The 15,430-nt window shown below is 45.4% G+C and overlaps 2 protein-coding genes across 2 annotated transcripts in view; one reads left to right on the forward strand and one right to left on the reverse strand.

Annotated features, from left to right (window-relative positions):
• Window positions 1-1,588: 1,588 nt before the first annotated feature.
• LOC140723373 (uncharacterized) lies at window positions 1,589-3,596 on the reverse strand. The gene has a single exon (XM_073037952.1). The coding sequence runs from the start codon at window positions 3,205-3,207 to the stop codon at window positions 1,735-1,737; it is 1,473 nt and encodes a 490-aa protein (XP_072894053.1). The 5' UTR covers window positions 3,208-3,596; the 3' UTR covers window positions 1,589-1,734.
• An 11,619-nt stretch (window positions 3,597-15,215) lies between these two features.
• Window positions 15,216-15,430, forward strand: part of LOC140723385 (uncharacterized) — an 85,336-nt gene continuing 85,121 nt past the window's right edge. Inside the window, exon 1 of the mRNA XM_073037965.1 lies at window positions 15,216-15,344. The gene's annotated coding sequence lies outside the window, so the exon portion shown is untranslated. The remainder of the gene's footprint in view (window positions 15,345-15,430) is intronic.

Genomic DNA, 15,430 nt, shown 5'->3' on the forward strand with positions numbered 1-15,430 from the left:
AGCAGCGCTTGCTTGTAGCCTTCCTGGTGAAAATTCGACATAACCGATCTGAAAGCCAGCCTAGCCCGTAAGACCTCTGGGCTATAATCCTCCAAGATGCGAAACTTGAAATCTTGATGGGTTATCATGCCTTTTTTACGAGCCGCACGAATCAAACGATCTTTGATATGAGGATAATGAATCCTCAAAATTATGTGCCGCGGTTTCAGACTTGAAATTGTCTGAAATCTTGATACCAGATGTGCTCGATCGATTATTGGGGGGCAATTCAGGACCTCTTCGCCCAGGACATTCACTAGAAATTTAGAGAAGAAAACGGTAAGATCACCGCTTTCAAATTTTTCCGGGATCCCAATTAACCGAAGATTTTGTCTTCGAGAGCGATTTTCCAAATCAGTAATTTTAACTTTATAACGATCCATCTGTTGAGACGTCAAAGTTTGCTCTTCTTGTATTTTTTCGATCATACGATCTTTCTTACGAGCGGCTTCTTCAAGAGCCAAAATGCTTGCTTGTTGATTTTGTGATTCCAGTGAAAGGGTCAGGAACTTTTCTTCGAGTGATTTCAAACGCTCGTCATACTTTGATAGCCTTACGAATAATTTTTCCACGAACTTTTCAAATTTAGCTTCTATAAGCTTCGCAACTGCTTCTAAAGTTACCGATTCTTTCGTCTGTTTCGGTTCTTTTACTTTAGACATTTCAGCGTTGAGAATAATTCAAATAGTTTAAAAAGAAGAATTCTGTATGTTTAGACCCCTTTAGAATAAGTTTAAGGGGTGTTTGTAGGTTAAAAAACGTAAAAGTTCTGGAGCAAAGCCTAAATGCGGTTTACTCCATGAGCGCCATCTTGAGACTCCCCAGCTCTCAGCTTCATCCCACCCCCTCAGGTCTTCTCTTATCATTTTGCATTTCACCCTCACCCAACTACTTTCAAATCTCTTACTATCTTTCCTATCAGTTAGTCCTGACGAAGGGTCTCGGCCCGAAACGTCGACAGTACTTCTTATAGACGCTGCCTGGTCTGCAGTGTTCCATCAGCATTTTGTGCGTGTTGTTTGAATTTCCAGCATCTGCAGATTTCCTCATGAGTGTTATGTGTGTAAATATAACTCCCAAACTATTGAGCTGAGGGCTTGGAGTCTTGAGATGGTAAAGTATTAAAGTTCAGTTCAACCATGGAATACGTGATGAGAGAGAGATATTTGTAATCCAGGGTAAATGTTGAGAGAAGGCAATTATGTCGAATTCCACAGATTCCATGGTGGTATAATGAGAGAACAGTTGCTGTAGATTTTATCCACCATCTTTACAAATGTACATTCAAATTATCACCAAAAGTTACTTGTCTTAAGGGGTATCATCTTCAAATGAATGACCACACCACAGCCAGGCAGGGGTTAACACATAAGTGGTCTCCACAGGATATCCCTAATCAGATCCACTCCTATGGATCAAATGAGGGGACAACCACACATTCAATGTATGGTGAATTGATAATTAAACCACCCTTATGGCAAAGGAAACTTCTAAATAGTGACCCTTGGCCACTAGTTCCCTGGTTTTGATCCTTCCATTTTTCCTCCTTCATCTCCGTCTGACTCTGAGTGTCTGTGTCCTCGGTTAAAACTAAACAAGCTGCGAGCGATGTAAACAAGCTGCAAGTCAGACTGATTCGCCTTCTTAATCTCTCTCTCTTAAAATGACAGTCCACAGCAAACAAAACCCAGGGATTCATAACAATGGCCACTCCCCATTGCGAACTGACAGGTGTGCCAGTAGGTGCGATGACTGAGTGAATCTCTTCCCACTTTCTGAGCAGGTGAACAGCTTCTCCCCAGTGTGTACTCGCTGATGACTCTGTAGGTGGGATGACTGAGTGAATCTCTTCCCACAGACTGAGCAGGTGAACGGCTTCACCCCAGTGTGAACTCGCTGGTGTTTCTGCAGGGTAGAAGAGTCAGTGAATCTCTTCCCACATTCTGAACAGCTGAAAGGCTTCTCCCCAGTGTGACCTCGCTGGTGTTTCTGCAGGGTAGAAGAGTCAGTGAATCTCTTCCCACATTCTGAACAGGTGAAAGGCTTCTCCCCAGTGTGAATTCGCTGGTGTCTCTGTAGGGTGGATGACTGAGTGAATCCCTTCCCACAGTCTGAGCAGGTGAACGGCTTCTCCCCAGTGTGAACTCGCTGATGTCTCTGTAGGGTGGATAACTCAGTGAATCCCTTTCTACAGTCTGAGCAGGTGAACGGTTTCTCCCCAGTGTGAACTCGCTGGTGACTCTGGAAGTGAGATGACTGAGTGAATCTCTTCCCACAGACTGAGCAGGTGAATGGCTTCTCCCCAGTGTGAACTCGCTGATGTCTCTGTAGGCTGGATAACTCAGTGAATCCCTTCCCACAATCTGAGCAGGTGAACGGCTTCTCCCCAGTGTGAACTCGCAGGTGTTTCTGCAGGTCGGATGACTGAGTAAATCCTTTCCCACATTCTGAGCAGGTGAACGGCTTCTCCCCAGTGTGAACTCGCTGGTGTTTCTGCAGGTCGGATGACTGAATAAATCCTTTCCCACATTCTGAGCAGGTGAACGGCTTCTCCCCAGTGTGAACTCGTTGATGAATCTGCAGTTTGGATGACTGAGTGAATCTCTTCCCACATTCTGAGCAGGTGAACGGTTTCTCCCCAGTGTGAACTCGCTGATGACTCAGGAGGTGGGATGATTCAGTGAATCTCTTCCCACAGACTGAGCAGGTGAACGGCTTCACCCCAGTGTGAACTCGCTGGTGTTTCTGCAGGTTAGCAGAGTCAGTGAATCTCTTCCCACATTCTGAACAGGTGAAAGGCTTCTCCCCAGTGTGAATTCGCTGGTGTCTCTGTAGGGTGTATGACTGAGTGAATCCCTTCCCACAGTCTGAGCAGGTGAATGGCTTCTCCCCAGTGTGAACTCGCTGATGTGTCTGTAGGGTGGATGACTGAGTGAATCCCTTTCCACAGACTGAGCAGGTGAACGGTTTCTCCCCAGTGTGAACTCGCTGGTGAATCTGGAGGTGGGATGACAGAGTGAATCTCTTCCCACAGACTGAGCAGGTGAAAGGCTTCTCCCCAGTGTGAATTCGCTGGTGTTTCAGCAGGTCGGATGACTGAGTAAATCCTTTCCCACATTCCGAGCAGGTGTACGGCCGCTCCCTGGTGTGAAATCGCTGGTGAGCCATTAGGTCAGATGACAGAGTGAATCCTTTCCCAGAAATTCAGCAGATCACCAGCCTCTGCCCGGTGTGGTGTGAACTGATTGGTGTGTTCACAGGTGGGATGACCGACTGGACCCCTTCTCACACACAGAACAGGTGAATGGCCTTGCCCAGTGTGAACTTGCTGATGAACCTTCAATTGTGATAACCGAGTGAATCCATTCCCACTGAGCAGGTGAACGGCCTTTCTCCTGTGCAAAATGATTGTCTTGCCAGTTGGTCAAAAGATCGAGTGAATCCCTCCCCACAGTCTGAGCCGGAAGGATGGTCAATTGAATCCCTTGCTCCTTAAATATCTAGACAGTGACAACGAAACTGGTGTGCCGTGTTTGAGCTTCCTGGAAATGAATTCCTTCTCGTTTTTAACCTGTAAAAAGATTTACAAAATCCATCAATATTACAGATGGGATTACTTGAGTTGCTAAGGTTTGATCTGGTATCACACTGTTACAGTGAGGTTCTACCCAAGTTGGACAGAGAAATCATCTCCTGACTGGGCAGAGTGCTGGTATCTGGAATGACCATCAATTCCCTGATGCTCTTCCTGTCTCTATCAGAATGGGGTATTTCTGCCATCTCCAATTTGTGACCTGGCTCAGTTTGACTCTCTCCATTGGTATTATTCCCTGTTCATGCTGAGCTGCATGGGTGCCTGGCCCCACAGTAATTGAAACACTCTCACACAAATACTATTTCTTGATGTGCAGCTGGGATCTTCTTTTATGTATTATTAACTTAAAGTGCCACAGTTTAAACGCCACATAAAAATTCCTGCTGAAATGACTGGTTGGTCCGCACAGCTGTTAAAAGGACTTAGAGTGAATTTTTGTATTATTTCAGGTTGTTGTCACAGTCATAGAAAATTTCAACACAGAAACAGGCCCTTTGGGCCATCTAGTTTGTGCTGAACTATTTAAACAGCCCACTCCCACACCCCTACCATCCAGGTACCAACATAAACCTCTTAAATGTTGAAATCGAGCTCGCATGCACCACTCGTGCTGGCTGCTCATTCCACACCCGGATGACCGTCTGTGTGAAGAAGTTTCCCCTCATGTTCCCCTTAACATTTCACCTTTCACCCTTAACCCATGGCCTCTGGTTATCGTCCCACCCAATCTTCATGGAAAAAGCCAGCTTGCATTAACACTATCTGTGCCTCTCTATCACAATCAAATCTCCCCTCAATCTTCTGCATTCCAAGGAATAAAGATCTGATTTGTTCAATCTTTCCTTATAACCCAAGTCCTCCAGACATGGCAACATCCTTGTGAATTTTCACTGAAATCTCTGAACTTCTTTTACATCTTTCCTGTAGGTAGGTGACCAAAACTGCACACAATACTTCAAATTAGGCCTCACCAATGTCTTCTAGAAGTCAACATAACATCCATCTATTGTTATCAGTACTTTGGTTCATGAAGGGCAATGGGCTGAAATCATTCTTTCCATCCCTATCTACCTGTGATACCACTTTCAGTGAATTAAGGACTTGTATTCCCAGGTCCCTTTCTTCTACAACACTCCTCCGTGCCCGACCAATCACTGTGAAAGACCTCCCTTGGTAGGACATACCAAAGTGCAACAACTCACACTGGTCTGCATTAAATTCCATTTTCCATTTCTAAAACCATTTTCCCACCTGGTCCAGATCACACTGCAAGCCATGATAGTCTTCTCGCAGTCCGATAAACCCCCAGTCTTGTTGTCATCCACAAATTTGCTGATCCAGTCAACCACACTATCATCCAGATTACTGATATAGATGACAAACAACAACAGATCCAGCACTGATCCCTGTGGCACACCACTAGTCACAGGCCTCCAGTCAGAGAGGCAACCACCTGCTACCACACTCTGGCTTCTCCCAAAGACAGTGTCTCATCCGATTTACTGTCTCATCTTGAATGCTGAGTGACTGAACCTTCTTGACCAACCTCCCATATGAGACTTTGTCAAGTGCCTTGCTAAAGTCCATGTAGACAACATCCACTGCCTTGTCTTCATCCACTTTCCTGATAACTTCCTCGAGAGACTCTCTAAGATTGGCTAGAGCCATGCTGTCTATCCTTTATCAGTCCACACCTATCCAAATACTTACAGTATATACTTGGTTCCTGCACACACATTCCAATAACTTTCCCAGTTCTGATGTCGAGCTCACCAACGTATAATTTCCTAGTTCATTTTTACAGCCTTTCTTGAACAGCAGAACAACATTGTCTGTCCTCCAATCCTCCAGTACCTCACCTGTCACTAAGGATGATTTAAATATCTGTGCTAAGGCCCCAATAATTTCTGCACTTGTCTTCCGCAGGGTCCTAGTGAACAACTTGTCAGGCCCTGGGGATTTATCCACACTAATTTGCCTCAAGACAGCAAACACCTCCACCTCTGCAATCTGTACAGGGTCCATGAAGTTGATGCAACTTTGCCTCACTTCTATAGACTCTGTGTCCATCCCCTGAGTAAATACGGATGCAAAAAAAATCTCTCCAAGTCTATGTTATCCCTTCATATGGATTACCATTCTGATCTTCCAGAGAATTAATTTTTTCCCTTGCAATCGTTTTGCTCTTAACATATCTGCACAATCCCTGATAATTCGCCTTCACCTTGTCTGCTGGGGCAACCTCATGCCTTCTTTTATTTCTTTCATAAGTGTTCACTTGAATTTCCTGTATTTCATAAGTACCTCATTTGTTCCTATCTGCCTGTACCTTGTATGCACCTCCTTTTTATTGATCTGGGAGAGGAAAGCCAGAGGGGTGATAGATCTGCATGGTGGGAGGTGGGGGGTAAGGAGGGTTAAACTAAAGTTGCAGGGGGAATGGGAGCCTGAATAACAGAACAGATAGTGGAGAGGTTGTGGAGACAGATGTTGTTCAGGTCTCAGACAAAGTCAGGAATAAAAAAGTTGAGCATGGTGCAGTGAATATGCTGAGCCATGTATATTTCAATACAAGGAGCAGTGTAGGAAAGGTGGATGTGTTCAGGGTATGGATCAACACCTGGAATTATGATACTAGGATCTGGTAACTGTGGATTGGGACAGGCTGCTTTATGGCAAAGGTGTGCCTGGTAAATGGGAGACCTTCAAAGCAAAATTTTAAAAGTACAGAGTGGGTATGTCAGAATAAAAGGTAAATATAGAAACTGTTGGGAAACTTGGATTGCAAGAGATATTGAGACCATGGTAAAGCACAAAATGGAATTGCATAACAGGGATAGGCAGTCAGTTTCTTATGGAGTATAAGAAATGCAAGAGAACACATAAGAAATAAATCAGGATGGCTAAAAGATGGCATGAGGTTGCTGTCACAGAAAAGGTGAAGGATAATCCTCAAGGATTCTAGTGATAGATTAAGAGCAAAAGGATTGCAAGGCACAAAGTTGGTCCTCTGGAAGACCGGAATGGCAATCCACGTGTGGAAACAAAGCAGATGGGGGAGATCTTAAATATTTTTCCATCTCTATTTACTCAGGAGATGGACAAAGGGTCTATGGGAGTGTGGAAAAGTGGCATTAACCATTTCAACCCTGGGGAAAAAAAACACTCCTCTGGCCACTCACACGCTCAATACCCCTCATCATTTTATACACCAAAAAATGTCTCTAAATATAAACAAGGAAATTATACACTGCACAGTCTACTTTCCACGATTCAGTACATTTACATGGACAGGTGTGTAAAAAGGGCCCAACAAATATCGGGGACAAACAGGCCCAATTCACCACAACCACAAACTGTTCCTGCTGCTACCATCCAGGAAACGGTACCACAGCAAAAGGACCCACAGGCCTCGGGACATCATCTTCCACCAGGCCATCAGACTGAATAATTCATGCTGATACAGTGGCATTTCTATGTTATATTGACTGTCCTTTGTACAAACTATCTATTATAAATTATTATAAATTACACATTGCACATTTATATGATGTAAGGTAAATATTTCTACTCCTCATGTTTATGAAGTATGTATCTAATAAAGTCAATTCAATTCACCCTCTCCACTATCTGTTCTGTCATTCTGGCTCCCATTCCCCCTACAACTTATTTTAACCACATCACCCCCTCCCCTGCTCACTACCACTAGCAAGCCTGACCACTAGGATATTCCTCCCCTCTTGTTCTGTTCCTCTAACTAACGAATCCCCGATCAGCCTTTTGACTTTCCTCTGCCAGGTAAATCCCCCCAACAGCTTCTAAAGTGGTCCACCTGTTGTTGTGGGGGATGGCCACTAGAGGACTCTGCGATGGATATTTAACCTCATTCCCCTTCCTGACTCTCACCCAGTTTCCTGTGTCCTGCACCTTGGGAGTAACTCACCTCTCTTCATGTCATATATATCACCCCCTCCAACTGCTGGATGATCTGGAATTCACCCATTTCAAGTTGCAGCTCATTGAAGTGCAGGGTTACAAGCTGTAGCTGGATGCACATCTTGTCGGTGAGGGCATCAGGGACACTGGAGGTCTCCCCTCCTTCCCTCCAATACCCCTCTAATTTGTAATAATCTCCACTCTAATTTGTAATAACCAGTGTGCAGATAAATCTTGTACCCAATTTTTACCCAGTGACAAGATGTGCACAGTGAATTTTATATAGAGAGGTATTCATTTTAACATCTAGCAAATCACTGTCAATAGGAACTTTGATCTCCTCTGGGTTTGATCGAGTTCATCTGCACTCTCACACAACCTATGCAGCAGGCCTGTAACAGGAAATGGAGGATTTTCTCACCAAAGCTTTTTCCCATTGCCCATATGTGGTTTCCTTGCTAAATTATGCTTTAAAAAGTCAGATTTCCAAATATCACTCCACTTCTTCCCACTTGCAAATTCTCCAGCAACTTTTGTATCTCCCAAATGCAAACAGGCATCACTAGTTTCTGTATTCTACATAAATATTCCCCCTGAACCCTCCCCCAATGACTGACGGTGGTGAACTCAGTGAATGCAATGCCAATGTATATGAAGGGAAGGGCAGTAGTCTGTCTCACTGGAGTCTGGCACATTTGGGATGTGAAAGCTACTTGTTGCCCAGGGCAAAGGTGTTTGATATAATTACGTACCCAGAGAGAATGGGACAAAACATGTTCTCACCGGTAGAAAAGTCCAGAGCAAGAGGAGGTAGAGGAAGCAACACACACAAAATACTGGAGGAGCTCAGCAGGCCAGGCAGCATCTATGGAAAAGAGTACTAATGCCGATTTTCTCAACTGCTGATGTAAAAGATTTTGTTCCCTTTCTCCGAGTTCCTAATCCTTACATTTAGATAGCTGGAGCTCAGCTCTGTCTGAGAGATCCATCGGTTCCCATTCCCTCATCAGCCGGAAGCTCCCCGGGGTCCGTGTACGGATCGTGGGGCTGAGAGAGAGGGAAGAGGGCAGGACTGTCCCGGGGTTGCGGACTATGATGTCCGGGTTTCACAGGAATTATCCCGAAGTCGGTGTTTAAGATAAAAACACAGAGAATCGCTCTTACCAGCAGCATTTTCAAGGCCTTCTGTGTACTGCGCGCATGCGTGATACTCGGGGACGTCCTCAGCCTGACGCCTGCCGCAGTTCATTGGCGCTTCAGCGCCGGCGAAATTCTTAACGCATTGCCCTATGGGTAATCACGGTGCCATTAAACATTTCTGCAAGCACCGGTTCAATGTCCATACCTCATTTTTTTTATAATGTGTATAGAAAATTCTGCAGCTGCTTTTAACGCAGAAAGCGGCTCCCATAAGCAATATACTCAATATCAACGTGTATCTAATGCCAAAGTAAAATGCAGATATAAAACTCAGGAGATTCTGCAGTTGCTGGAAATACAGAGACGCACACACACAAAACGCTGGAGGAACTCTGCAATTCAGAGAGCAAGTAAGCAGCGGAGTACACAGTCTAGGCATGCTGAAGGGGCTCTGTCTAAACGTTTTCTATTTATTCCTCTCCAAAATTTCTGCCTGATCTGTTGATTTCCACCTGTGTTTTGCAGAAATTAACCACCTTTTTTTTCGATCAACCGGTTTCCAAATGCTTCTAATCTTTCACTTTTGACCACATCCTGCTGGACTTATTCGTCCTCCTCCTCTGACCCCATCTCTCTCTGGAGCCCCTGACTCAGGCTGGCAAATCTTCGGTTTCTGACTCTGCACCATCGAAGATTCACTCGCTAGTCTGCTGTCAGACTTTAGAGGTGCATTGTGTTACGAGACCGCAGGTTCGTTTACTGTGAATGTCGCTTTAAGTGCCTGAGTGAGGCGGGGCTGTGACGTCAGACACAAGCTGCGGCAGCCTGAGGGAGCGGGAGAGGGAGAGGGAGACAAGCTGTTGGAACTTCAGCGTGTGACTGCTATAGGCTGCAACTCTTCCATGCCCAAAAGGTTGGGTTGATCTGATCATCGGCACGCAGTGCACAACGGATGTGTGACTGTCACTTCGTATCATCCATATGTGTGGATTTGCTGGAGTATCCTGTGGTATCACTTTTGTTGGCCCTTACCCGGAATCGGGGTGTTCTGTGGTAACCACTTGAAGACGATATTCCTGTGACTGTCACCTGGTGATATTTCTAAGCGGATTTCGGAACTAATCGACGGATAAGATCTTCGGCGACTGTTATTTCGTTTACCCAGCGTGGAATGTGTGTGGAATTCTTCGTAATTGCCTTCTCTCTACATTTTCGTGTGGATTTACAAATGCTCTCCTCTCTCTCACTTATCCGTGGATTACTGAACTTTTCCACTTTACCATCTGAAGACTTTAAGCATTGTTTCCCAAGCTTGATAGTTTGGGAGCTATATATACGCATAACACTGTTAACTTCTGTTTATTTCCTTTAATCTTTTATATTTGGAGTAGATACTGTTACGTACCCCGTGACAGGTCAAGAACCAGCAGAAATAGAAAACACCGTGGAGTCTGGTATTGCTATAAACTAATGCTATTTATTAGTAACTACGCGATACAGCAATATAAATGCAGATATATCAAACAGGTTAGCAATGATTATATGTGTGTGTGTGTGTGTGTGTGTATGTGTGTGTGTGTGTGTGTGTGTGTGTGTGGTGTGTGTGTGTGTGTGTGTGTGTGTGTGTGTGTGTGTGTTTGTGTGTGTGTGTGTGTAATAGGAAAGCCAAGCTTCTTCACGCCTCGGGGTGAATGGATACCGTCTTACGTTGATGAGTGAAGTTCGGTTCAGTTCGTGGGATTGAGTCGAGTAGTGATGGAGAAAGAGAGAGGGAGAGGTTTGAGTCTTCAGGAAAGCTGACGCCGTCGATAGTCCCGTCGTCCTCTGAAACCCTTTGGAAGTGACCGACTGTGACACTACAAACGGGACCGTTCTTCTGTGGTGGAGTTATTAACCCAGGCGAGGGATGGGCACACGAATAACTCCCCACCGGTCACAGCCTTTTCACACTGCGAGAGCCACTGATCGATGCTCCTGATCGATCTTCCAAAGTCCACCTTTTTCTGTGGACACAACAAAGCTCATTCAGTGTCCAAAACCATGTGTCTGGAGGTCTATCAGCGGACCTCCTACTTATCTCACCGTGCTGACCCCCAGCTGTCCATCAAACAGTTCCTCCCTTCTCTCTATGTAAGAACACAGAAGCTGACAGTGTCCTTGTAAAAAGTGTAAACAAGCTTGCAGAGATACCATCTCTCTCTCTCTCTCTCTCTCTCTCTCTCTCTCTCTCTCTCTCTCTCTCTCTCTCTCTCTCTCTCATCTCTCTCTCTCTCTCTCTCTCTCTCTCTCTCCTCCTCTCTCTCTCTCTCTCTCTCCCTCTCTCTCTCTCTCTCTCTCTCTCCTCTCTCTCTCTCTCTCTCTCTCTCTCTCTCTCCCCCCTCCCCCCACTCTCTCTCTCTCCAACAAAGTGTTCGGTGTTGAACAACAACTCCCTCTGTCTTTTCAAAAACACACTTCATAGGGGTAATTCAGACCCCGTCACAATACTAATGAAGATATTGGTTTTAACATCGAAACCAGACTCCATTAGTGATCTGTTGCTGCTGGTACGTAACAATTGCAACAACCCAGCTGTCTGAGGCACAGTCCTTTAAAATTGGTGAAAATGACCCAAAACGTTGAAAAGAGCAGGGAAGAAGGAGTTTAACCAACTTCGTCCAGAGCCCTGAAGAACGTCACAACCACAGTAAGCTCATCGTCTTATTCAGCCTGGAGAAAATCATGCAGGGATTTCATGCAGATGTATAAGATGATGAGAGGCATTGGTCGTGTGGATAGACAGAGGCTTTTCCCCAGGGCAGAAACGGCTAACACGAGGGGGAATAGGGTTAAGCTGCTTGGAAGTAGGTACAGAGGAGATGTCAGAGCTAAGTTTTTTAAGCAAAGAGTGGTGTGTGCGTGTGGAATGCACTGCCAGCGACGGTGGTAGAGGCGGATACAATAGGGTCTTTTAAGAGACTCTTAGATAGGTACATGGAGCTTAGGAAAATAGAGGGCTATGCGGTAGGGTAATTCTAAGCAGATCTAGAGTAAGTTACATGGTCGGTACAACATTGTGGGCCAAAGCATTGGTAATATGTTGTAGATTTCTGTGATTCTATGAAATTCAAGGGGAATCTCCTATCCCACAGAGTGGTGACTATTTGCAACCTGTCATCTCAGGGAGAGTGAGAGGGGAACGGCAGGGATAGATTTTCATATACTGATATGGAACAGAAACATGGGCAGGGACCAGCTGGGCCGAGTGGCCTATCAAGCGAGACACGGGATTTGATACAGTCTGATTTATCTTTCACAGATCCACAATATTAAACACTAGTCTAGTTTAAGGCTAACATCAGCAGAACAGACTCCTCCGATGCTCAGTGACCAGAATTCAGTCCTGGGTGCGATGAGCAGCCGCAAGAACTGCAGAATCTGACAGTAACAGTCCCTCATGAACCTGCAGCTGCCTTCAGTCACCGTGATGGTTAAACATTTAACACGGAGCTGATTTGAACTTCCTCCCTGATGTGAAGTTGCTGGTGTTGCAGCAGCTGGGATGATTGAGTAAAACTCTTTGCTCACTCCGGACAGAAATGTGGCCTCTATTTATTGTGAACTCACCGGAGCATCACAAGGTGGGTTAACTGAATGAGTCTCTTCGCACACACGGAACAGGTGAACGGCCGCCTCCCAGTGCGAAGCTGTAGATCTCGGTCTTCGGTCTCGGCTCGAAACGTTGACTGCTCATTTACACGGATGCTGCCCGACCTGTTGAGTTCCTCCAGCGTCTTGTACGTGTTGCTTTGACCACAGCACCTGCAGTGTACTTTGTGTTCAAGCGCTGGTGAACTGACAGATAGAGCGGAACTAACGTGCTGTTGTGTTCGAGATTCCCATACACAAATCGTTTTAATTTTCTACACTGTTAAAAGTTTACAAACCACGTCAGTGGGTGAAGGACATTTCAACTGAAATAATTTTAGTCTCCATGATGCCTTCTGATTAAAACACTGTCACATCTCAAAACAATTTAGAGGAACAAGATTTCATTTTCTAACTGCCCACAGTTCCTGCATCAGGCACAATATCAAACTCTTCGCTTCCCTCTCTGTATCAAAATGGATCATTCCTCCCCTTCATCAGTCTGACTTGGCTCAGTTTGTCTGTCTCCTTCGCATTCTGAGCATGCGCCACACACCCACTGAGATAACATTTTATTTATACGGCTGCGACTAGAGACTCTGATTATTATGTCCCTCCCGGCATTTGACGGTGGTAAAGTCAGAGTTAGCAATGGTACTGAAGCTCAGGAGTAGGTGATTAGGCTTTTTCGTTGGAGATCGATAAACTGCCGGTACTGTGTGTCTGGATGAGTGGGTCGTTTTCAGACTGGAAAGAGGTAGCGTTTGGTGTACCCCAGAGATCAGTCCCTGACCACAGTTGTTCACAGTTTAATATCCTGGCGGAGGCAGCGAGATGTGAGATGCCCCAGTCTGCTGGTGACGCAGAAAGAGTGGAGTTGGGGGAGGGGAGGCTATTCACAAGCAATTTCGCAGCTTTGCATTCAGTACATAGTGCACTGTGGGGCTGCAGTGGCGGGTTCCAATCTGCTAATTAAATTTGCTGACGGCACTACACTGATCGACCGAATCCCAAACAATAACGAGGCAGCGTATAGAGAAGAAGTCATCACCCGACACAGCGGGGTCAAAAAAACAACCTCTCCCTCATTGTGACAAAAACAAAGGAGCTGGTTGTGGATTACAGGAGGAATGGAGACAGGGAGCACATTCAACATTTCCAAGTCTGTTATTGACACAAAATGCACATTTTGATATTGATCATGACACAATGTATTTTATATATCGTTAATGACATAAAACATATTTATAGATTGTTACTGACAGAGAATCGTATAAATTGTGTTCCGTGTGTTATCTGAATGTACTTGCCTGTGATGCTGCCACAAGTCAGTGTTTCTCTATACCTCTACCTTCCCGTACTTGTGCACTTGGCAATAAATTCAACAGGACCTGAGAAATCTCGGTGAGATTTGATTAGTGATGATCATCTTGACAGCTCGGTAGGTCGAATCTATGAGACAGTACACTGTTAAATGCAAAACCCTGAACAGTGTTGATGATCAGAGGGATCTTAGACTCCAAGTTCATCGCTCCCTGAAAGAGACTGCACAGATTGATCGATGGTTAAGAAGGCAAATGGCATGGTTGTCTTTATTAGTTGAAGCATTGAGTTCAAAGGTCGGGAAGTTGTGTTGCAGCTGTTATGAGCCTGCGGTCGTACTGTGACTGTTTCTTTAAGAGCGCCGGCGTGAGGAGGTGGGACTATGACGTCAGTCACAGGCTGACAGCGCTGACTGTGGACAGAACCATAAGAGAGAGAGAGAGCGATCTGCAGACAGGCAGTCGGCCAGTCTAAAGACAGAGAGAGAGACTGAAAAAAGCTGATCGCTTCAGTTAGTCGCAGCTGAGGCTTGGAACTCTCCTATGCCCACGAGTGGGTTGAACATCGGTACACGAAACCACAACGAATGTGTGTGGCTGTCACTTCGTATGATCCATAGGAGTGGATTTTGGAATATCTTGTGTTAACCCTTGCCTGGGTATGTTGTGTGGTAACCCCTGGAAGACGGTATTCCTGTGACAGGTCACTTTCGCTGATAACTCGTATGTGGACGGATTCAACGGAAAAGAACTTCGTCGACGGTTATTTTGATGTAACGGCCGTTTCTCTACGTTTCACCCTGGATTACAAATATCTCTCCACCATCATTTATTCCGTGGATTTCTGAACTTTCCTACTTTACCATCTCCAGACTCTGAGCTTTGTTCCCTCAGGCTCGATAGTCTGGGAGTAATATTTACACATTTATACAGTTAACACTGCTAACTTTCCTTTATTTCGTTAAGTTACTATGTTATAAGTAGAGACCAATAAAGAAAGTGGTATTAACATCAAAACCAGACTCCAGTGTGAACTCTATTGCTGCTGGTTCGTTTCTAAAACGTCACAGTTCGTAACAACAATTTTATAAAACTAGTTAGACCACATCTGGCATGTTTCATACAGTTCTGGCCGCCCCCATTCTCGGAAGGATGCCGGGGCTTCCGATAGGGTTCAGAAGAGGTTTACCAGGACACTGCCTGGATTAGAGGGCATGAGCTATAACGAGAGGCTGGACAAACTTGTGTTGTTTACTCCAGAGCGGCGCAGGCTGGGGTGAGACTGGATGGACGTTTATAAGATTACGGGAGGAATAGATATATTTTTCCTGAGGGTTGAAATGTCTAATACATTTAAGGTGAGAAGAGATGTGAGCGGCAAGTTTGCTTCTTTCCACAGAGTGGTGGGTAACTGGATCTCTGGCTGGGGTCACGTGATCCAGTTTACCACACCCCCCCCCCCCCATTAAACCGCAGGAGGGCAACATCGCGCATCCGTTTATGAGGCCCCGCCCTCTTGATGACGTACCACACTTCGCGCATGCTCACTGTCTCCGGGTGTGTGTTGTTTTCCCTAACGCTCGGTGCTGAAGTCTGCGGGATCGAGAAAGGCTTCGCGTCTCCTATCTCGGGGAGCTGGGGATCCGGATTACTGTCTCCAGGCTGAAGATATCACTTTTCTATTTGTGAGTATTGAGACCGATCCCGAGCGTGGAGATCCGATGTTGGCCGTGAGCCCCGAACTGAGGGCCAGTTACTCATTTATTTTCCA

This window comes from Hemitrygon akajei, unplaced genomic scaffold, assembly GCF_048418815.1.
Source record: "Hemitrygon akajei unplaced genomic scaffold, sHemAka1.3 Scf000111, whole genome shotgun sequence".
NCBI lineage: Eukaryota > Metazoa > Chordata > Chondrichthyes > Myliobatiformes > Dasyatidae > Hemitrygon > Hemitrygon akajei.

Coding starts and splice junctions, on each gene's coding strand:
- LOC140723373 (XM_073037952.1), bottom strand. CDS start 3,207: ATGGCTCACCAGCGATTTCACACCAGGGAGCGGCCGTACACCTGCTCG.